At 31.8% G+C, this 20,882-nt stretch overlaps 1 protein-coding gene across 5 annotated transcripts; it reads left to right on the top strand.

Annotated features, from left to right (window-relative positions):
* Positions 1 to 12,813: 12,813 nt before the first annotated feature.
* On the top strand, positions 12,814 to 19,362 carry LOC129322805 (uncharacterized protein At2g02148). Of its 5 annotated transcripts, none has more exons than XM_054969204.1 (9): positions 12,814 to 12,901; positions 13,052 to 13,345; positions 13,632 to 13,755; positions 13,884 to 14,225; positions 15,855 to 16,020; positions 16,087 to 16,210; positions 16,545 to 16,601; positions 17,831 to 18,097; positions 19,098 to 19,362. In XM_054969204.1, exons 2-9 carry the CDS (start codon positions 13,160 to 13,162, stop codon positions 19,197 to 19,199), a joined length of 1,368 nt encoding a protein of 455 aa, XP_054825179.1. In that variant the 5' UTR covers positions 12,814 to 12,901; positions 13,052 to 13,159; the 3' UTR covers positions 19,200 to 19,362. The 5 variants fall into 5 exon arrangements, with proteins under 5 accessions (XP_054825179.1, XP_054825180.1, XP_054825178.1 ...); XM_054969205.1 differs by having other exon boundaries at positions 12,825 to 12,968; positions 13,905 to 14,225; XM_054969203.1 differs by having other exon boundaries at positions 12,825 to 12,968.
* Positions 19,363 to 20,882: the final 1,520 nt, after the last annotated feature.

Here is a 20,882-nt window from a genome sequence, read left to right as displayed (position 1 = left end):
GCAAGTGTCCGCATTGATTTCAAAATATTCTTTGCTGTATGCCAGTTATAGAAACAGAGGATTGCAAAATGATAGGATCGAAGAGGAAGAAAAGCCTGGAGAAAACAATTAATGTTCTTTAAGATAATTAGGGATTAAGTCTAAACTTGGACTACAAAAAGGTATCCTTAATGAATATTGTAGCTGTGACTTCAAAAAAAGTGTGAAGGTAAAACACTTTTGTGCCCCTTTAAAGAAGAGCTTCGATAAGGCTATTATAAAAAGCAATCTCTTCCTCATCGACTTTGGTTCCTAAACCATCTACATGAAAAAAAAATTAAAATGGATGTAAACAAATTAAGAGCTGTCAAATATGCAGAGAAAATATAAATTAGGTGGCAGAAGCAAGGGCCAACAGCTGATCTTATTAGCAAACACAAACATTTGGTTATTTTCATAATTTATTGGTTTAAGAACATTAAAAAGAATCATTTTAAAACTTGGAAAGTTGCCAGTATATTTTTCTTGCATTTGTAGGCTAGGAGATTTGATAATTCTTTAGGATATGATCATATAAATTTTGTCAGAGCTTTTGAAATGATTCTTATTAGCATACGCACACATTTGATTATATCCCTTTCAGCTGTCATGCATTCAGCACAGTTCTTTTCCGAAATTTCATCCTTTCTCATTATAATAGGAGTAAACCTTAAGCAAAATGCTAAAATTCTATGGCTGTTTGTGGCAATAAAAATACTTGTTATCATTGTAATGCAGAACGGACTAATAATCAAAAGCTCTGAACCCCTACCCAACAAACATCGCACCAGAAGGAGAAACCAAATATGATATACTCCCTCTGTTAAAAAATATAAACTATTTTTAATTAAATCTTATTTCGTAATGAAATAGTTATCTACTTTCCAACTAATTTTATTTTTTTATATTTATCCCTATTAAACACCCTATAATAAATATAAATTTATTATCATTACGGGTACTTTTGAAAAAAAAGGCAATGATTACACCACCAAAGATTAAAAATACTTTATATTTTTTAACATTCAATTTCTCAAAAAATATCTTATATTTTTTAACGAAAGAATTGCTAAAGATGATAAATCAAATCTGATAACACTATTTAAAATAATGCTCCCATGATGGGTGGCTTTTTGCTCTGGAAAAATTTGAAATTGAATTTAATGCTCCCATAAAAATTGGCCAAAAAAATTGATTACAATATTTCCAAGACAATATAAAGGAAAGATAGGCATGTAGGACTAGGTAAATCAATCGATGAGAGATAAATATTAATACATGACTAAGGTTGATTAACCAATCAGAGTGACGCTTTTTCTGGCCAACTTGTTACTAATTGCTAGCAACAATTTACAAAATGAAGTTTATATCCAACAATTATGCAATCATATTACACCTGTTACGAAATAAGATGACCAAAAACTATGCAATTTCATATCAACAAAACGAATTTAAGAAAATAAAACCAAATAATGATGTTTAGAAAAATGGATAGCAAAGAAGACAATAATGATAAGAACACAATTACAGTTGAATCCCATAAAATGGTTTCTCTATTAAAAAATAACATCCTGAGACGCAATTCCTAAAAAAAAAAAAAAATCTCCTCCTTTTTCATCCAGGTTCATCCATCGACAACAAACTAGCAGAGAAAAACAACACAAGTAGATTGACAAACTTCCAAAAACTCAAAACATAGATCCAGGTAGTTGGATAAGGGAGAAGATGCCAAAAATTAAGACATAAAAGGGAAATTCATAGTACAGGAAAATAAAATATAAAAAAGCGTTTTAGTAGATACCTCCATGACATTTCTGCATAAGAAGAAAGAGGGGGATAGCTAGTAAAGGGAAGAATTGACTGGAAAGGCTTAGAATGGAAGCACCATTGCAGAGATTGTTGAGCCAGGTAAGATCAGATTTATACTTCAATAGCATATGTTGTAGTCGGTTTCTTACGAAGCCCAGTGCCTACACCCTATCTTTAATAATCATAATATAGTGGTCGCAAAGAAGAAACCAAAATCACATACACAATTTTAATAAAAGTAGTATTTTCATCCCATATAAATCTAAAGAGTTCAAATTCACGCTCTCACCTGCCATCAAAGATTGCAGGGATCCTGACATTTTGCTTCTCTTTGGTTAATCTACACCTCTATTAATTTTTGGCATTTGGAAGGAAAGAACATCAAGATGGAGAGAATCAAAAGAGAAAAAAAAATCGTGAAGTAAAATTACCATTAGAGAACATTGTTATCCAACATGAGTAAATTCTAAGATAATCATGTCAACAAAATCTGCTGATATGAATGTAGTATAAATTTTCCAAAAATATCTGTTGATATAAACACATGATATTAATCTCATATAGACACATGCACAAGATCAAAACGGCTATAGAGGGTCATGCCAAAGTCCATAATCTTTTTTAGTCACTAAAAAAAAAAAAAAAAAAAACTGTCAGCCACTCAATGTACACTGGACTATTGGAGTTTTTTTTGGCCAACATTGCACTGTTGGAGTTATTTCTTTCTTCTTCCCCTAGGTAAGAAGATTATAGTTTATCCGATTCAACATTGGACTATTGGTGCATTTTTTCTCTCTCACCATGCCACGTAAATGGGATAGCAAAAATTAGAATCAAAATGCTTAGTCACAACTCAATAGAACAAATACAATCTTTCCATTTTGTTTTCAACTAACCTATGGGTAAAATTTATGGTAAAATGAATGCTAAATATGCATGCATATATAGAGAGGCTCTTGTATAGGAACTGTAGCAAGGACACAATAACATGCTGATTGTTTTTCTCGAGCATATCTTTTAGACACCTTTTGATGGCAAGTCAATGCTAGAAAAAAGTTTGAGAGAAATGATTCACTGTGCCTTAGTACATACTTTGAAACACCAATAACTAAAGCTAGAAATAACCTTCCTATATTCTGAATCAAACTGGCCCAAATCATTCCTCTTTCTAAGAATTTGAGCTTCAATGTACTTAAGTTTTTGAGGTATCCTCATAAGATCTTGCATAAAAAGCCTCAAATTGTGTAGGTAGCAATCTTGGAGAAGTAATCTCTCGATAATATCAACTTCAATCAGTGCAAAGTGCAAGTGGTTTTACATGAATAAAAAGCCTGAGTAAGCAAAAAGGAAATGATACAGAAATTATGCAGACCATAAACAGCAAATATATGAGTGCCTGGCTTTAATTTTTAGACTTCACAAGGTTGAAATCCTTCCAACCTTTGGAAGAAAGCTGCTTCAAAATCATTTGCCATTGTTAACTGAAAAAGACTACTGAAAGTAACCACTTCATTCTCCAAACCCCCTCATAATGAATAGCAAAAGAGAGAAAAAACATAATGAAAGAAAATGCCTTGGACATGTATGCATATCGCATTCACAGTTGAATCCATCATTATGTATACTTGAAGATGTAAGAAATACATGCCAGCGTTATCAACTTGCTAGTCTTCTCACCATCTTCCTGTATAGATACAAAAAGACAACTATCGAATAACTTAATGCAGCATAGTGTATGTAATCTCCTTCGAACGAAATCATAACAAACAGCTAGTGAGAAAGAGTCCAAAATGCCTCCAAAATGGGTCAGCCACCACTTGGAATTCTTCCCTATTTTGGAACTCCAAGAAAAAAATTACATGATTCGGTCAAATTGTAAATTTCAAAATCCTGACAAACTACCAATCTGATAAAAAATAATTCTAACACAGAAAAATAAGGAACGTATCCAGTATAAACATTAAAAAAAATCTAATCCTATGTCATTTGAAATTGACTCGTATCGCTCCCGCTCTGCATATTGCTTCTATCAAATCAAACTATTGGAAAGGGATTCTTAATAAATATTCATTTTGTTTTATGAGTTATCATCTCTGCCAAATTAAAAAAATCAACACCCATCTGTACCAAAATCAAACCGTACATGTTTTGAAATAAATCGACATTCAAATCTTCAAACTAGCAGTAACAATATTCTAATGTACTACCATCCAATGAACAGGCGTTTAGGGGTTGGGGTTAGTTTATCCACTTCTGCAGGGGTTAAACATGCCACAAATAAGAAATAATTTCTTCAATTAGATATGTTGATATTTCCCACTCAGTCTCTGAAACCTTTTCAAAGGCCCCCATGTCAAAATCAAGCCATTTAACATAACATATGCTAATGTCGTTGCTCACAAGCTCATCTACCATCCATATCATTAATTGAAAAATTAAAAACACTCGAAATAAATAGCTTGAAATAAACATAACTATCACTCCTGGCTAAGGGAGAAATAACATTCACATTTAAAAAACCCTAAACACAAAATAAGATAACCATTGTCAAACAATTATATTATACTTCACTCACGGCATTTGGTATCATGCTTGAAGACTAAACACAGGAAATGAAATGGAATACTTGATAAGATATAAACTATCAAGTAAATCAAAACGAATTACAACATGTAAAAAACCTGATTACTGGTTTTTCATTATTTACCAAGGTATGTTGTAGTTTTTTTTTTTTTGGCTGAAATTATAATAAATGAAATGAGTGATTCCAGAATGGATGAAGAGGAACTTCAAGGACGTTACTTATAAGTTCGCCCTTATTGTTCTACAATTAATAGCAATGACTAGGATAATCATAGGACTAACCCAATTAGATTATCAAATTTGAATTATTTGTACAAATGGGATACTAAGTTTTTAAATTTAAAGAAATTCAAAAATATCATTTTGTAAATGAAAATCATAGTATAATGTAACACAAAAGCATGGGATATCGACAAGTTTGAAACATTGCATTTTTGTAGAGAGACAAGATAACCTTGCGAAAAATAGGGGATGTGTTGTAGCTTGTTCCTTGGGCACCACAACACATCTCCCTTTGTGCCATGCACTAGGGCACATTGCATAGATTTACAGCATCTACTGACATGCCTCATTTCTCCATCCGATGTCTGAATGAGGTGATTTAAGTGTCTACAGAAAACTCTTTTTAAATGTTAGTTATTGGCATGATTTAAGTGTCTCCCTCCTTTTATGGGGCATTCCATCAATTCCTATAGAACTTCTTGATATATGCCAATCAAGGCTAGAGTCAATCCAAAATGCAATGGAAACCTTTATCTATCTAACAAAAAGTAGTTAAGCATGAGTTAAGATGATGTTTTGTCTATTGATACAAAGAAACTTGGCAAAATGTCAAAGGCATCTAAAAAGACAGGGATTTGCCCATGGTCAAAGATTCTCATAGTAAGTTAGGTGAGGTTTTTATCTATGTCTTAACTAGTATATGCAATCATATTTAAATTCAATATGAATTGATTGAATTGATTGCACTACATTTCTGTTTGGCCAACGAAAGGAAATTACTTTATTAATTCAAATTGGATTCTTTGCAAGTGATAATTTTGTTTTGTAGGATGAGTGATGCACCATAAATAATTGATAAGATTTTTTATAATGTGGATTAGAATTGATGTTAGGAAACACAAATTACTAGAAAAAGATATGGATATAAACACTACATAATTTCTAATGACTTACCAAAGCATATGATCCATTGACATTAAACTTTTTCATGACTTTTACAAAACTAGAAAACGAGGAAGTGAAGGCCTGAGCTGCTTTTTGTTTATCAAGTGCAAACAATATTTTCAAACTAGCTATAGCTTGGGAGCTTAGTTCACCTTTAGTTCGATGCTTTCTTTGAACAAAACTATTTTGTTCATAAATAAAAGAATGGAATAGGTCAAAAGTGGATACACATTATTTTTCCCTTATCAAATTAGAGAGATGGATTTCTTAATGCTTATAAGTTCTATTCATAGTAGTTTTCATATGAATTGGTTTTCATTTATGCTTGAAATCTAAAAAAAAAATTTCTACTATTGAATTTCAAATTTATTGCTAATGGGTTAGAGAGTACTAAAAGTATGAAATTATGGTTTAAAATTAGCATTGGAAATTGTTATGAGAGCACCGCAAATATTGATTGGTATGCATATTGTTGGGGGTGTTCTTGGCTCAACGAATATCGCTTGTTTTAAGACTTATAGTTCTAGCAGCTGACTCTTATGACCCATGCTTAATATAATGTTTTTGTAGACATGGTTTGATTATTGGTAAACAATGACAAGAATAAATTTTAGTACAATATCTAGTACGTAATTCAACTCAAAATTCCAAAGAAGTCAATCTAGATTAAGATGTTTATATGTAGGTAGATAGATGGCATTTTGTAAAAATGACATTTTTTTAAAAAAAAGTAGTAGGGACGTTTTTGTATAGATGCTCTTAACTTTAAAAATCATGATGTACACTTCTAATAGATTCAATATTCAATGGGAAAAAAAAAAGCTCCATGATGATGTTCTATTGCCATTTCATTAAATTGTTCTAAATTTGGATGAGTATATTTGTCATATTACATAAATTTTTAGGATATGAAATGATTTTTCATGAAAAATGATACACTTGTAATGATTATAAATGGCAACAATATTGGTGTTGTATTGTCGATATGGATGAATGGTATTAATATTTTAGTTACAATGTAGTTGTGTCTGACAATCATAACTATTTTTTAGAATATAACAATCATTTTTCATGAAAAACGTAATATGTTACAAAATTTTCTCACAACACACTCTTCATTTATTTAAATATCCATTCTATATGTCTTGAAAATTGAGCTAAGAGAAGCTCTATAATATTCAGCATTCTCATTTTTCATGATATCCTTTCCATAAATCTTGAATAAAAATTAGCTAATAGAGATTATGTAATATTTGAAACCCTCATTTTTCATGATATCCATTCCACATATTTTGAAAAAATTGGCTCAAATAAGCTTTATAACATTCGGGACCCTCACTTTTCATGATATCAATTTCATATATCCTGAAAAATTTCATGATATCCATACACATATTCTAAAAAAATTGGCTCAAATAGGCTCTGTAACATTCAGGACCCTCATTTTCCATGATATCAATTTCACATATCCTTAAATAGGCTCTATAACATTTGTGATCCTCTTTTTTCATGATATCCCTTCCACATATTCTGAAAAATTAGTTTACAGAGATTTTGTAACATTCATGACCCTCATTTTTCATAATATCTCTTATGATTTGCATGGAAAAAAACTTCAAGTCCTTCCTTTATTTGAGTTTATAACATGATATCCTAAAAAATTATGTCACAAAGACCATATATGAGATGCAATGTGTCTTTCATTATATACAACATTCTTCACAAAAATACATATTGTAAAGTCTCTCTCACTAATTCACAATTAACTTTAAAATTGAGGTAATCACAAGACTAACTCAAGTAAATTATCAAGTTTGTAATTTACATAAACGAGATTCCAAGTTTTCAAAACTTCAAATGCTATAAAATTATTTTATAAATTAAAATCAGAGCAAAACCTATATACGAAAACATGGACATCATACCAAGTAAGATAATATTAAATTAGGGTTAAAAGAGTAAAAATAAAAATTTTGACAAAATATGCTACAACATAAAATGTCATACTGTGGTGGCGTAAACTACAGAACCCATAACAGCAACAAGCTGTCATGGCAAATTTTCTTGCCAAACTTTGAATGTACACTAAATCTCCATTCAATATCCGATTGAGGCAATCTAGGTGTTTACAGAAAGTTTTCTCCGAACTCTAACTAATGACACTAGTTTCACATTCAAATCATTTGCCAATCAAAAGTTGACACAAAAATGCAAACTCATTCATTTATGCTTTCAAAACATAACTATAGTATGCAAAACTTAATCCAAGTGCCAAAATCCCACACTAACTTTTAGACCATACTCAATAAGCTATAATGGACTCATGCAATACACCACAACAATTAAACAACATATATATCATATTTTCACTATTCAACCCCTCGATCATAAAAATACAAGGGGGCCAAATCATGTAATTTCACATCAAAATCATCATCATTCACAAATATACTCACTCCTTACTTATACAAGTATTTTGGCTTTGCTCAAATATTTTAACTAAAAGATACCATATGCATTAGGGTCCAAAATAAATATTTCAATACTCAATATTCAATGGTGCAAGTATAACAAAATATGAGCATCCTGATTGGCAATATCAATTAATTATACATATGTAACTAAAATTACGAGAGGCCTATAGTAGGAAATCGAATTCCTAAGCCTCTGGTGTTTTTCCTTTGTCTTGCTCGGAACTAATGCCTGTAAAATATTAAATAGAGGGGTAAGTAAAATCCCTTAATAATCAAGGTTAATCAAACCTATACAAATGTATGTTAATTAATTATAGTGATGCAAATGTCATTTTCAAATGAAACTTATTCACATCTTAAATCACCCAATTCATATAGTCACAAAACTAACAACCATATGATATTAGATTATTTAGCATGCAAGAATCATAACACTTACAACCATGTAACCTTTATAAAATGTGCAAGATCACAAAAATAACAATCATGTGGCCATATAATGATATGCATGATCAATACCAACTTTATACCCTCTTGATACCTCCGACATGAAATATGTGGCTGTTTAGTGGAATTCGTCCTTGTCATCGAATTGCCCAAGCCTTCTACTTGTGAGGAGCTTCTTGGCCAAGGCTATTATACTCACTTTTGAGTCACGGTTTCTCATAATACTAACAACCATAGGATGTTCTATCTCTAATCTAACTTTCTCATGAACCAATGAAGACTAGTTAGATTCGAGTCCCTCGATAATCAAGTAGGACAATCCCTCAAAGAACAAGTGGGATAATAAAATAAAGAGACAAGTCATCGAGCTCCGAATAGCGGTCTTACTAAGTGGATTTCCAATATCTACTCCTTTCTTTATAGGCGAAACCCTCATCTTATATGATCATGCAATGAAATCATGGCTAATATATAATATATGCAATTATTCATCAAGTTCTTTATATAGCATACACGTATCATACTCATTGTTCTCATACTCTTTTATACTCCCATCACAATTTCATCACTTCTCAAATTCATGTTTTTCTTCAAATCATGTTTAAACAAAGCATAAGAAATAATTTCACACAATCAAATTTTTTTCACAAAAAAACCATTAAATATTAACTTTGTGCCACAATTTTTATTCTTTCATATATTAAAAAAACATACTCATATTTTCTATTCAATGATAAATAGTTATAATTAATTAATAAATAAATGTATAAACTAAATTTTTCTTGGTTACCTCAAACTTTTGAGAGGTCAAAGGTTATCCCTCAATTATAACTTACTTTTACAAGCTAAATTCAAGCTCACTGGTGCTTTATGGGATTAGTTTATAATTTAACATTAACACCTATCACTAATAATCATCAAAATCACCACTTCCAACATCTAATTTCATACTTTAATAACCAAAATTCCCAACTACAAGATCAACCTCATATCCAATGAACTCCTTAACTCTCATTAACTTCATTTAGCTCTCAATAACTTAAATAATCACTAATATATTATCCAACAACCCAAAATCATCACCAATATCACAAATTACTCACTTTTAACTCTCAAATTTAAACACTTTAATCACTCAAAATTCTCAACTCTTGAGTTTAATTACCATATTAGGTTTATTAACTCTCACTAACTCTTACTAACACTAACACCATCCTTAATCAACATCAATGGCAATCATCTACCTCATGTACCAACATTTATGGTACTTTAAAGCATAATTTCATTCATACTAATGAGCCTAAGCTCAAAGATGCTCAAACTCATCAAAGCTAGGTTTAGACAACTCAAAATAACTCTCATTAGTCTTATTTAGACTAATGGGTTTGGACTCATATCCCTAGGTCAGAAAATCATCATCTCCCAACCTCAAATCTCACTTTTAAAATGTATAGAGAGAAGAAAAAGAGATAAGGAAGACTAAACTAGGTGAAATCAAGTTCTAAAATGCTCGAAAGTTGATGCCTTAGCAAAAGAAATACACTCTCTGTCACCCCCTTCTTTGTTTTTTAGTGTTTTCCTCTATTTTTGAATTGCTTTCACATTTTTAAAAAGATTGATTTTAAAAATTATGTTGCAACATAAATTTTTACACTGCAACATAATGTAATAGGCCAAAATCCAATTTTTTCTCTACAATTTGAGCTTGGGTGGCCTAATTCACTGTTGAACCCAATCTAAATGCTAAAACCAAACTCAATAGCTATCTCTAACTATCCTTAAACCCATTTATACTTAAATTTACATATTTATCTTTTATTAGCTTAATTAATTTAAGAAATAATTTTTGAGATGTTACACATATACCTTCCCCCCTTTATGCAATCATCTTCAACAACATATACAAGTATCCTTGCATATGTAAAGGCCTCCTTGTGATGTAATAGTCTCCCTTCATGTGTAGAACAATTCCATATATGCATGTAATCAGTCCACAAATGCAATAGATCTTCCTTAAATGTGTATTTTTTAGCAAGCACATATGACTTCAAGGATATGCAATTGGTCTTCATATAGATGCAAGCATCTTCAATGGAATGCAATACTCTTCCAGAGAATGAGAAAGTTACCATGCATATGTAAAAGGTCTGCCTATGATGCAATAGGCTCCCATCATGTACAGAACTCTTTCATATATGTATGTAATCAGTTAGCATTTGCAATGAATCTTCTTGGATGTTCATTTTCTAGAGGGTGTATATAACTTCAAGGATATGCTATTAGTCTTCATATAAATGGATGTATCTTCAATGGAATGCAATACTCTTTTGAAGAATGAGAAAGTTATCATGCATATGTAAAAGGTCTCCTTGTGATGCAATATGCTCTCTCATGTTCAGAACTCTTCTATATATGCATGTATTAGTCTTCATATGCAACGAATCTTTCTTAAAGGTGCATTTTTTTAAAAAGTGGTACCGTGTTTTAGTTTTCAGGATATGTTTTCTTGTTTTCATAAAAAATAAGCATATAGGGCCTAAGGGCACAATCATTTTCAGGATGTGTATTCATTTTTTCATGAAAAATAAGCATACAGAGCCTAAGGTCATAATCATTTTCATGCTATGTATTCTAGTTTTCATGAAAAATAAGCATATAGAGCCCAAGGACATTCATTTATTCAAATATACTATATCGTTATCATGAAAAACACAATACTTATTGAGAAATAGAGATTAAGGTTGTCAAGTAATGCACCTCAAATCCAAAGTTGTGTAAATTTAAATTCCACTGCCAGTGTTGCTTGGATATTGCTTGAGTACTCCTTAAGTGGCTGACCAGCTAACAAGTTGTTGACACTACCAATTCTTCATCTTCTTTGTTTGTCCTTTACAAGTTCCACCACCCTCAAAATTCTACTGATCAAAACATTTTTTTATTTTCAAATCTCATTTACTTGGGGCATTTTGGTCTTTTAATGTCACTATAATATTGTCATCAAAAGACCTCATTTTTCAAAACTCCCTAATGCTTTTTTAGCAATTAATTTGATGGTTAAATCTTTGACTACTTTTTCCTAAAATGTAAGGGCGTTACTTTACCTTTTACTTTGAGTAGCAAATTATAATTTGTTGTTGGTGGTGGAGTATATTTGTGCTAAATTTCTTTAAAAATTAAAGTAATTTAGAAATTTACGTTGTTTTCAATTAATTAAGACACATACATCTTTGATAAATTATTTATTCTATAACAAATTTTTTTATTAATATTATTCTTGATTCTTAATTTGATTAAATAAAATTATATTAAGTATATAAGATTAAGTATAGAAGTCTAGCCAAAATATTAGAGCTGGTAATTTGGATAAAACCCGACGGGCTAACTCGAACCCGTTCAAAAAAAATTAAAACTAAGCTTGATTATATGGATTTTTTTAAAAAAGATATGATACTTTAAACCTAACTTGAATAAACTAAGTCACAAGAATTACTAGCTTTAATTTGATGAGCTAACCTAAACCCGCTCGAAAAAAAAGTTAGGGTTAAGTTTAACTATATGAGCTTTTTTAAAAGTTAAGATACTTTGAGTTCGATCTAAATAAGTCCAACTTGAATTGCATTCGACTCAAATAAGCTCGCCTTACTTGAATTAATGGCTCTACAAAATACTAATACAACCTCTTATTAAAGTAAAATAAATAAGGAACAATATTACTTTTGGTCATTGCATTTTACTTGAGTTTTAATATAAATTCCTACACTTTATTTTTGATGTTATAAGTTCTTACACTTTCCTCCATCTACAACACTATTCCCTATATTTTTGGAGAGATGTTAACGTGGTACAAACAGTGTTAATAATACTAAAATGTCAATTAAGAATGTTAATTTTGTGCTTAAATGCAAACTGATGTTAACATGAAAATTTTAATAAGATTTTTTTAGAAAAAAATCCTATATAGAATTTGTGCATTTTGTTGATTATTTAAAGAGTCCAAATCATCTTTTTTATTTCATTTGATGTAAATTTTTTTAATTTTTCTTAATTAAAAAATTTTATGTTAGCATCAATTTGATATATAAAGACAAAATTAATGGTGTTCATTGACATGTTGGCATTATTAACACCATTTGAATTATGTCAATATTTTTATGTAAATATAAGGATTAATGTTATAGATCAAGAAAAGTATAGGAATTTAAATCAATAAAAATAAAGTGTAAGGATGTATATAAAAGCCCAATTAAAATGTGCGAACTAAAAGTACCATTTTTTAAATAAATAGCAACCAGAAAATAGACAAATTTTGGTTAGAAGTCGGAACTCGGAAAGCACCGGTTTGGCAAGTCGCGTTTAGGTCGGACCTAGGTTTGGTGGTTGCGTTGACCTGCCGCAGACCTCAGGTATGGTCTCAGCTTTGGATTCTTTCCCTCCTTGTCTCTCCCTTCTCTGTATAGCCGTTGGGCTCTGGTTCGTTCCCCTTTCCCTCCTTCAACTTTCTACTTCTTCTCTGTATCCCTCAATTTAATGTCTTCTCTCTCCTTCATTTGCAGTAACCAAGCTTTTCTACTCAAGGTGGAGAATTATCAGAAATTCTCGAATTTGGCTGATTTTTGACTTTGAAATCACCCTTTATTTTTCATCTCCCGAGTCGGGGGAAAATGGGTACTAGGGTTCCTGTGCAGCACTATAATCTCAACTCCCCCACTTCGTTCATTGAGAGCCCACTCCACGTTCTCAACACCGTTGAGAGTAGGACCTCCGATCTGGACGACATGGAAGCCGAGGTCGATCGCGAAGCTGTCACCGAAGATAGCTTGGACAATGATAACGATAATGGTGCCGTAGTAAGTGTTAAGCTTAAAATTGGGACCTGTATCGTGGCCAATACATATGCGATGCTTCAAACAGAGCTAATGCAAAACTTCAGTTTTCATACAAGCACTACATTATTTGTTCTTTCACTAAATTTATGTGATTCATTTCCCTTATCCTTGTCATCATGGATCTCCGTAGTGCTTAGTTTGTTCAATTGTTCAGGTGGCGGGTTGATGTGCGTGCTTGAGCAAGAAATTATATTTTTGTGGTTGTAGAGTAATTCAATTACACGGACAATTTGTACCTGTTTCGCAGGACTGCATGCATGAACCCCATGGGAATTCTTTACCACTTCACAATGTTGAAGTTGAAGAGGATCGCTCCAGTCTCGAGAATAACGACTCTTCAAGGGACCCTTTTGATATATTGACCATTGATGGTAAAGTACTAAAATTTCCTGGACTTATTTATTCTTTTAGTTGATAAGAATTTTGGTCTTTGGTTAAATATATGTGGTCATTTAAGATGAAGTTGTTGTAAACTCATTTTATTACAACTGCAAACTAGACGTTTCCCCCATTGAATCAGCAAGGGCAAGATTTCTACAAATTGTTGTGGATCATTTTATTGATGATCATGTAATTGAAGTGGCTGATTCTGAGGCTGATTCCACTGCTCAGTCTGCGCAAGACAAGCTTAATAAAAGGAAGACAAGAGAGGTCCAGTATGAAGGAGATTCGAATTTTGCTTTACCTCTGATGTATATTGCAAATATGTATGAAAGTTTAGTAAACGATGTCAACATCCGGATCGCTTCCTTGAATGGTATTCGTGAAAAGACAATTGGGGTAGCGCTTGAAGCAGCTGGTGGTTTGTACAGAAGACTCGCCAAAAAATTTCCAAAGAAAGGTACAGAAATTTTCTTGCCTCTTCCAATGCTATGAAAATTGGATCAGCCCTGAAACCAATCGAGGAATTAGTTCAAGTTTCACCAGCGGGACTGTAGAGTGTAGTCAAACCAATCATAACTTAGTTAATATATTATTAATTTTATATACTATAATATTATACAACAACAAACCTTATCTCATTAGATGGGGTCGGCTACATGGATTATATAATACCATTATGCTCTATCATTTATTAACTTTTTTTAAAAATATTGTTGATTAAAAGATCTTGCTCAACCACTTCCAAAAGTGTTCTCTTTGACCTTCATCTACCCTTCTTGATAGGACTCAAAGTCATCTGTTCCACTATCCTTACAAGTGCCTCCGGTGGCCTTCTTTGTATATATCCAAACTACCTTAAATGATTTTCTACCATTTTTTTTCAATAGGTGCAACACCTACTTTTTTCCGTATTCGCTCATTTTGAAATTTGCTGTTACATTTGTATTCGCACATCCATTTCAACATTTTCATCTTTGCTACTCCAATTTTATGCTCTTACTATTTCATTAAAACCCAACATTCATTATTGTATAATATTGCTGGTCTTATAGCAGTTCGATAAAACTTTCCTTTAAGTTTATTAGATACCTTATAATCACAGATAACTCCTTTAGCCTTTCTCTAATTAAACCACCCAACTTATATCTTATGCGCAATATCTCCATTAATTTTTCCCTTATGTTGAATAATTGCTTCCAAATATCTAAACTTTTCTACTTGAGGTATGATCTAATCACTCAGTTTCACTTCCAAGTTACTGCTTACTGAGCCCTTATCAAAATTACAATGTAAATGTACCGTTTTACTCCTACTTAGGCGAAAACCTTTTGACTCCAATGCCCTCTTCCATAACTCAAGTTTACAATTAATCTCTTCTTTTATCTCTGCAAATTAGAACTATATCATCTGCAAAAAGCTTGCATTTAGAGATTTTCTCTTGAATATGCTCAGTCAAAGCATCTAAGACTAGGTCAGACAAATAAAGACTCAAAGATGATCCTTGATGTAGTTCAATCTTTATAGGAAAGTCTTTTGTTTCACCACTAGACGTTCTTATACTAGTTGTTTCTCTTTCATATATGTCTTGTATAGCTCGAATATAGGCAACCTAGACACTCTTTTTTTCGAATGCCTTTCAAAGTACTTCTTTCTATACACGATCATAAGCTTTTTTCATATCAATGAAAACCATATGTAAATTTTTACCTTTGCATCGATACTTTTCCATTAATCCTCTTAGTAGATAAATTGCTTTTGTAGTCACCCTATCTGGCATGAAGCCGAACTGATTCTCAAAAATATCAGTTTTCAATCTCAACCTATGCTCAATCATTCTTTCCCATAATTTCATAGTATGACTCACAAGTTTAATTTCTCTGTATTTAGCACAATTCTGAAGTTCTATAACATTTTAGTTTATATATTATAATGAGAAGTTCTATAAGGCTTTAGTTTACGCACTCTTCTTTTACTCATCCTCTAAAACAAGACTGACTTTCGCATTTGTGATGTAGATGGACTTTTATTTATTTTTCTTCACAAGTTTTTGATTCACTAATGTGTTTATCAAGTTACTGCACATTAGGTCCATGTACTACGTACAAGAGAAGAGAATTAGCAACTTCTGTGGAAACAAGGACAAGGTTTCCAGAACTAGTAATTCAAGAAGAGAAGCGTGTTCGCTTTGTGGTAGTCAATGGTTTGAATATTGTTGAAAAACCAGATAACATGCCTATTGCTGATGCTGAGTGGTAAGTTGAGCATTATGGTGTTTCACTCTACCAACTGTGAATGCTTGTCTTACTTGTTTGTTTCAGGTTTAAGAGATTGACAGGTCGCCATGAGGTTGCTATCTCTGAACGTGACTATAAATTTTATTCTCCAAGGCACAAGTTTAGGCGTGCAGCATCAAACATGATACCCAATATCTCTGGTCTACCTGTAAGCATAGTGCGACTCACTTTGGCAAATAAAATGCTTCTTTTAGATTCCAAGAGATGTTTCTGTGATTGCAACTTTTTAAACATTACAAAAATTGCATTTTATATGTAAGAACCATTACGATGAAGTTCAGATGGCTCAGCAGCCTCAGCTAAAATTATCAATTTATGCACTTGGCTATTTTTGACTCCATAATCATGATTGATATTTATAAAACTACACTAATAGCTTCATGATAAAATATTGAGAGGGTAACTGCATTTTAACTTATGGGCTTTTACTAATCGAAACTTTTTGTAGTGTTTCATGGTCCTGACTTGACTCAATTCTACAGAGTTTTCCTGGAGCTGACAACTCTACTACGTTGACTACTTCTCAAGGATTCCGCTCTGTAAGTGAAGCACAAGTTAAATTTGCTTTTATTATAAGTTTGTATTCTAATTTATTGGTCAGCAATTAGTGTTTTTGTCACTCCAATACAATTCAGTTGTAGATTGCAGAGATGATGGTAAATATTGTAACCACATTTTAAGTATTTTCTTTTGAGTCATATGTTTGGAAATCAAAAACCATATTTGCAAATTGCACCATTTGCTGTGAACTTGAAAGTATATTGTGAATTGGGGATCATATGTATTGTAAGATATGGTAAGAAAATGATACATAGCTAGGTGAACTTTATATAAATGGGTATAATTATATACTATTAAGTTGTAACATGAACAAAATTATCAATATCATTAATTTTATCAAAGTTCACTAAACTAGTGTGAAGACACATAAAACTAAATACAGCAACAGGCATTATCCTACTAGATGGGCTACACAGATTGGGTGACCCTATTGTACTCTATCAAAAACTAAATCTGTGATATATTATTAACCATAAGGTGTCATTCAATAATTTCATTTAAGTGTTCTCTTTACTCTTTCTCTACCTCTCTTCATATGACTTAAAACTATCTATTTCACTGTCCTCATTAGCGGCTCCAAAAACCTTCTATTTTAAAACTGAGTAAATCAATAAATCATGATTTATATGTATTCATGTCTACATAGTACTCCCTTTGTTACAATTTATAAGACACTTTTAAGGGAGATTTAGTGTCCCAAAATATAAGACACTTTGTCAAAAATAAAGTTTCGTTAATGATACTTTTTCAATATTATTTTTCCTATATATTCTATCTCTTTAATATTCTTTCATAAATAGAGTATTAAATGAAGGGTATTTTTGAAATTTTTTATTTTTATTTTGAAAAAATAAGATTGTAAAGTGTATTTAATGAGCTTTATTAGTATGTGTAGTTTTATTTGAAAATATCTTATAAATTGGGACAAAGGTAACATTAAATGTAATTTCAAGGTCAAAAAGTATATATTATGTTAATCTTTCAACTAAATCATATACATTTTCCCTCAATTGCGTCAAAAGTCATGCAACTATTTCTCAAGATCAAATTCTTTATAATTCTTCCATGCCCTTTTTTCACTGCAATCCTAATGGTCAATGTGAATCTGTCAATCTGCCCTTGAACTGATGAGAAGACATGCCTTGTTTTGATCTTGCCGATGCATTATAATATAGGAACTATTTTGTTTTCTTCATGTGTTTTTCAGTCACCAAGTCAGCAGCAAACTCCATGCAAACATTACATGCAATCTTTGACACATCAGCCTCACTTTCATCCAGTTCACCAGAACCATCAAACTATGCATCAGAGTCAGCAACCAGGCCCCTATTCTCAGTCTCACAACCATCACTGTGGTCCATCCTCACATTTATCTGAAATTTCTCATGCTCACCAGTCACCAACAATATCTCAACAGTTACCCTGTTTACAACCACTCACAGGTGGCCATGTTGGTGGACGCCTGCATATACTGGTGAGTATATCTTGTAAAAATTGAGTGTTTAATTTTTTTTTTTTTAATCCTCTAAACTTTATTGATTGAAAATATTTGGATATATAAATCTATATCATATGAAAGCAGGCCAAAAAAAAAACTGTCACTTAAATCTCAATTGATCACAATAAGGCTTAAACTAAAGCTAACGAAATATTTGAAAGCTCCTATTGTCTAAGATTCATATCTGGACCAAAGCACTTAAAATGCCCTGTGATTTCTCAGGATGTTTGGGTCAATTGTAAACCAGACTGGTCTAGAAAGATAGATGTCGGTGACAATGAGGGCCATTGGCCTAAGTGGAAATGTAAAAATGGCAATAATCGCACAGGAATATTTTTAAAAAGATCTTAAGGTTCTTATGCCATTACAAGTTGTCTAGAATAGTCATGTATGTTCATCGAAGCATCATAATACACGAGTATTTAGTATTTATTGGCATCAGGAAGCTACGATGAGTAAATTACAAGTAAGGATACAAGGGACGAATATGATAACTGATATGCACATATGCCGTTATATCTGAGATAAGAAATAACATTATCTGCGCTATTTCTAACAGCAATAATGTCTGAGAAGTATAGAAATACTAACAGCCATGTTGCTTGTTGGGAAATGTGGATGATGATTCCTTAGTCATCTCAACATATTTCCGAATCTAACTAAAATGAATTTGCTTCTATATTCTGATAAGAGGCACATGTTAGTCATCGTTGCTGTTTTATGCGTGTGTTTTATTGTTATGGCCCTGCGCCTGGGTTTTTAAGCTCTGATTCGATTTAATAAATACAGATTTGCAATTCTATTCGTTCTTTCTCATTCTTCTACCGGTGTTCTGGGCTTCTATTAAAGTTGGAGATTTAGGATTGTTTCCTAATGCTCCAAGAGAATTTAACAGAGCATTTGATTTTGATGATTGAGATACCTTGATATAACTGCTATCCTTTTCCTGACTGGCAACTTCACTTTTGTGTTGCAGCCATCGAGTCCTGCAAAGTTTTGTGATGAATGTGGTGCTCCATTCCTGAGAGAAACATCTAAATTTTGCTCTGAGTGTGGTTCAAAGAGGATCGGAACATGATATTGTGTGTTCATAGTGAATCCAGATTCCATAGAATATTGGGTTTGTGTTTGTCTTTGTCATATCATAGCCCTTGTATAAATTAGCTCTTTCCTAAGGATTTTCACATTTTTGGGAAATGCATTTAATTATGTAAATAGAAAGTGTGCAATTGTCTGCATCAGCATGCGTGCGTCCCAGTCTTTTGATTTTTGAGAGATCTAGGTTAGGATAAATAACCTATAGATCTATTCCCTTTTTCAAAATTATAAAACATTTTTTTTTCTAAACTATCATATTAAAATATTGAGAGAATATCAGTTAAGGATTTGGGAAGACACATAATTTCTAATGGGTTTCTAAAGAAATTGAAATTGAGAATTAAACTGAAAATAACTTGAATGCAAAAAAGAAGAAAATATCCTTAGTTCAAACATTAAAAAAATCAGTTCAGTTTGCATGTGATAGTGGGAGAAAGAGCAAGATGTTGTTCTGAAGAAAGCACCATTATTGAGGTTCATTTTTCATCTTTAGTTCCTCTTCTCCATATTCATCTTCATCAAGCTCTTGAATTTTTGATTTACGTCCGAATTTTTGGCTAGATTTTGGTTGATGTTTTAACCCTCATCTTGAGGGATTTTGTCTTTCACCATTCACGACTGGCACGCAAGTGAGAAAGTTGTGTCTCCTTCTCTTTCCCAAATACACTCAATCATTGATATGTCTCTTCTTTTTAATAGTAAGTTTGTTAACCATTTTCCCCTATTCATGTAAAGCATTTTTCCCTTATCAAGAACTTGTTGGGTGTGTTAATTTTTGACCCTTTCTTGCCTGCATGATTTATGTTTTGAAATTGGAATATGATTTTACAAAAAATGATGAAGTTTAGTTTGATGATTTGCTAGTGTTGTTAAATATTTTGCTAGTCATTAATAGTAATTTAACAACATATATGTTAGGTTGCTGATTTATAAATTGTAGAAAGCAAAATGACAAGTAAACCTAGGAAATTAACAAAGCTAATATATGAGATCCACAAGTAAGATTGAATATAATGTCTGTTAGTATATAAATTGTATGAACCTTGATAACAAGTGAATCCAAGAAATTAACGAGTGTAATGTATGAGATTAACAAGTGATATTGAATAATAAAATTATATGAGAGTATACTTTATTATCATACACCCAATTTGTGTGTTTTGAAATTACACAATGCAAATATGAATGCGGTCTTCATGTCATCACATGGTTGAAATACTAACCTAACAAAAAGCACAATGTAGACATGCTTGTGTGAAGGTCGTCAACAATGAAAGATGAAATCCCTCAAAATGGGAGTGAAAACATCAACCGAAATCTGGTCGGAGATGAGAATGCAAATTGGAAAGCTAAGAGCTTGATGAAGATGAAGATGGAGAGGAGAACTGAAGATGAAAAATGAACCTTGATGGCAGTTCTTTCTTCATAAAAACATCTTGCTCTTTCTCCCACTATCACATGCAAACTGAACTAGTTTTTTTTTAATATTTGAACAGGGGGCATTTTTGTCTTTTCAACATTCAAGTTATTTTCAATTCTATCTTGGAGGATTAGATTGAAGTTTTAAATTCTTTAAAAATTCATTAGAAATTATGTGTCTTTTTAAGTCCTTAACTGAAATTCTCTCTAAAATATTTTTGTCTTTTTAAGGTGTAATTAATAA

The sequence above is a fragment of the Prosopis cineraria genome, unplaced genomic scaffold, assembly GCF_029017545.1.
Source record: "Prosopis cineraria cultivar Desert tree isolate PC_DT_omini unplaced genomic scaffold, ASM2901754v1 PC10, whole genome shotgun sequence".
Taxonomy (NCBI): domain Eukaryota; kingdom Viridiplantae; phylum Streptophyta; class Magnoliopsida; order Fabales; family Fabaceae; genus Prosopis; species Prosopis cineraria.
The sequence above is the reverse complement of the archived record's forward strand: the minus strand, read 5'-3'. Positions and strand labels throughout refer to the sequence as shown.

Bases quoted from the DNA above. Each gene is read 5' to 3' on its own strand.
- LOC129322805 (XM_054969204.1), top strand. From the start codon at position 13,160: ATGGGTACTAGGGTTCCTGTGCAGCACTATAATCTCAACTCCCCCACT. The intron at 13,346-13,631 runs GTAAGTGTTAAG...CCTGTTTCGCAG, and splicing joins ATAACGATAATGGTGCCGTA to GACTGCATGCATGAACCCCA. The intron at 16,211-16,544 runs GTAAGCATAGTG...TCAATTCTACAG, and splicing joins CCAATATCTCTGGTCTACCT to AGTTTTCCTGGAGCTGACAA.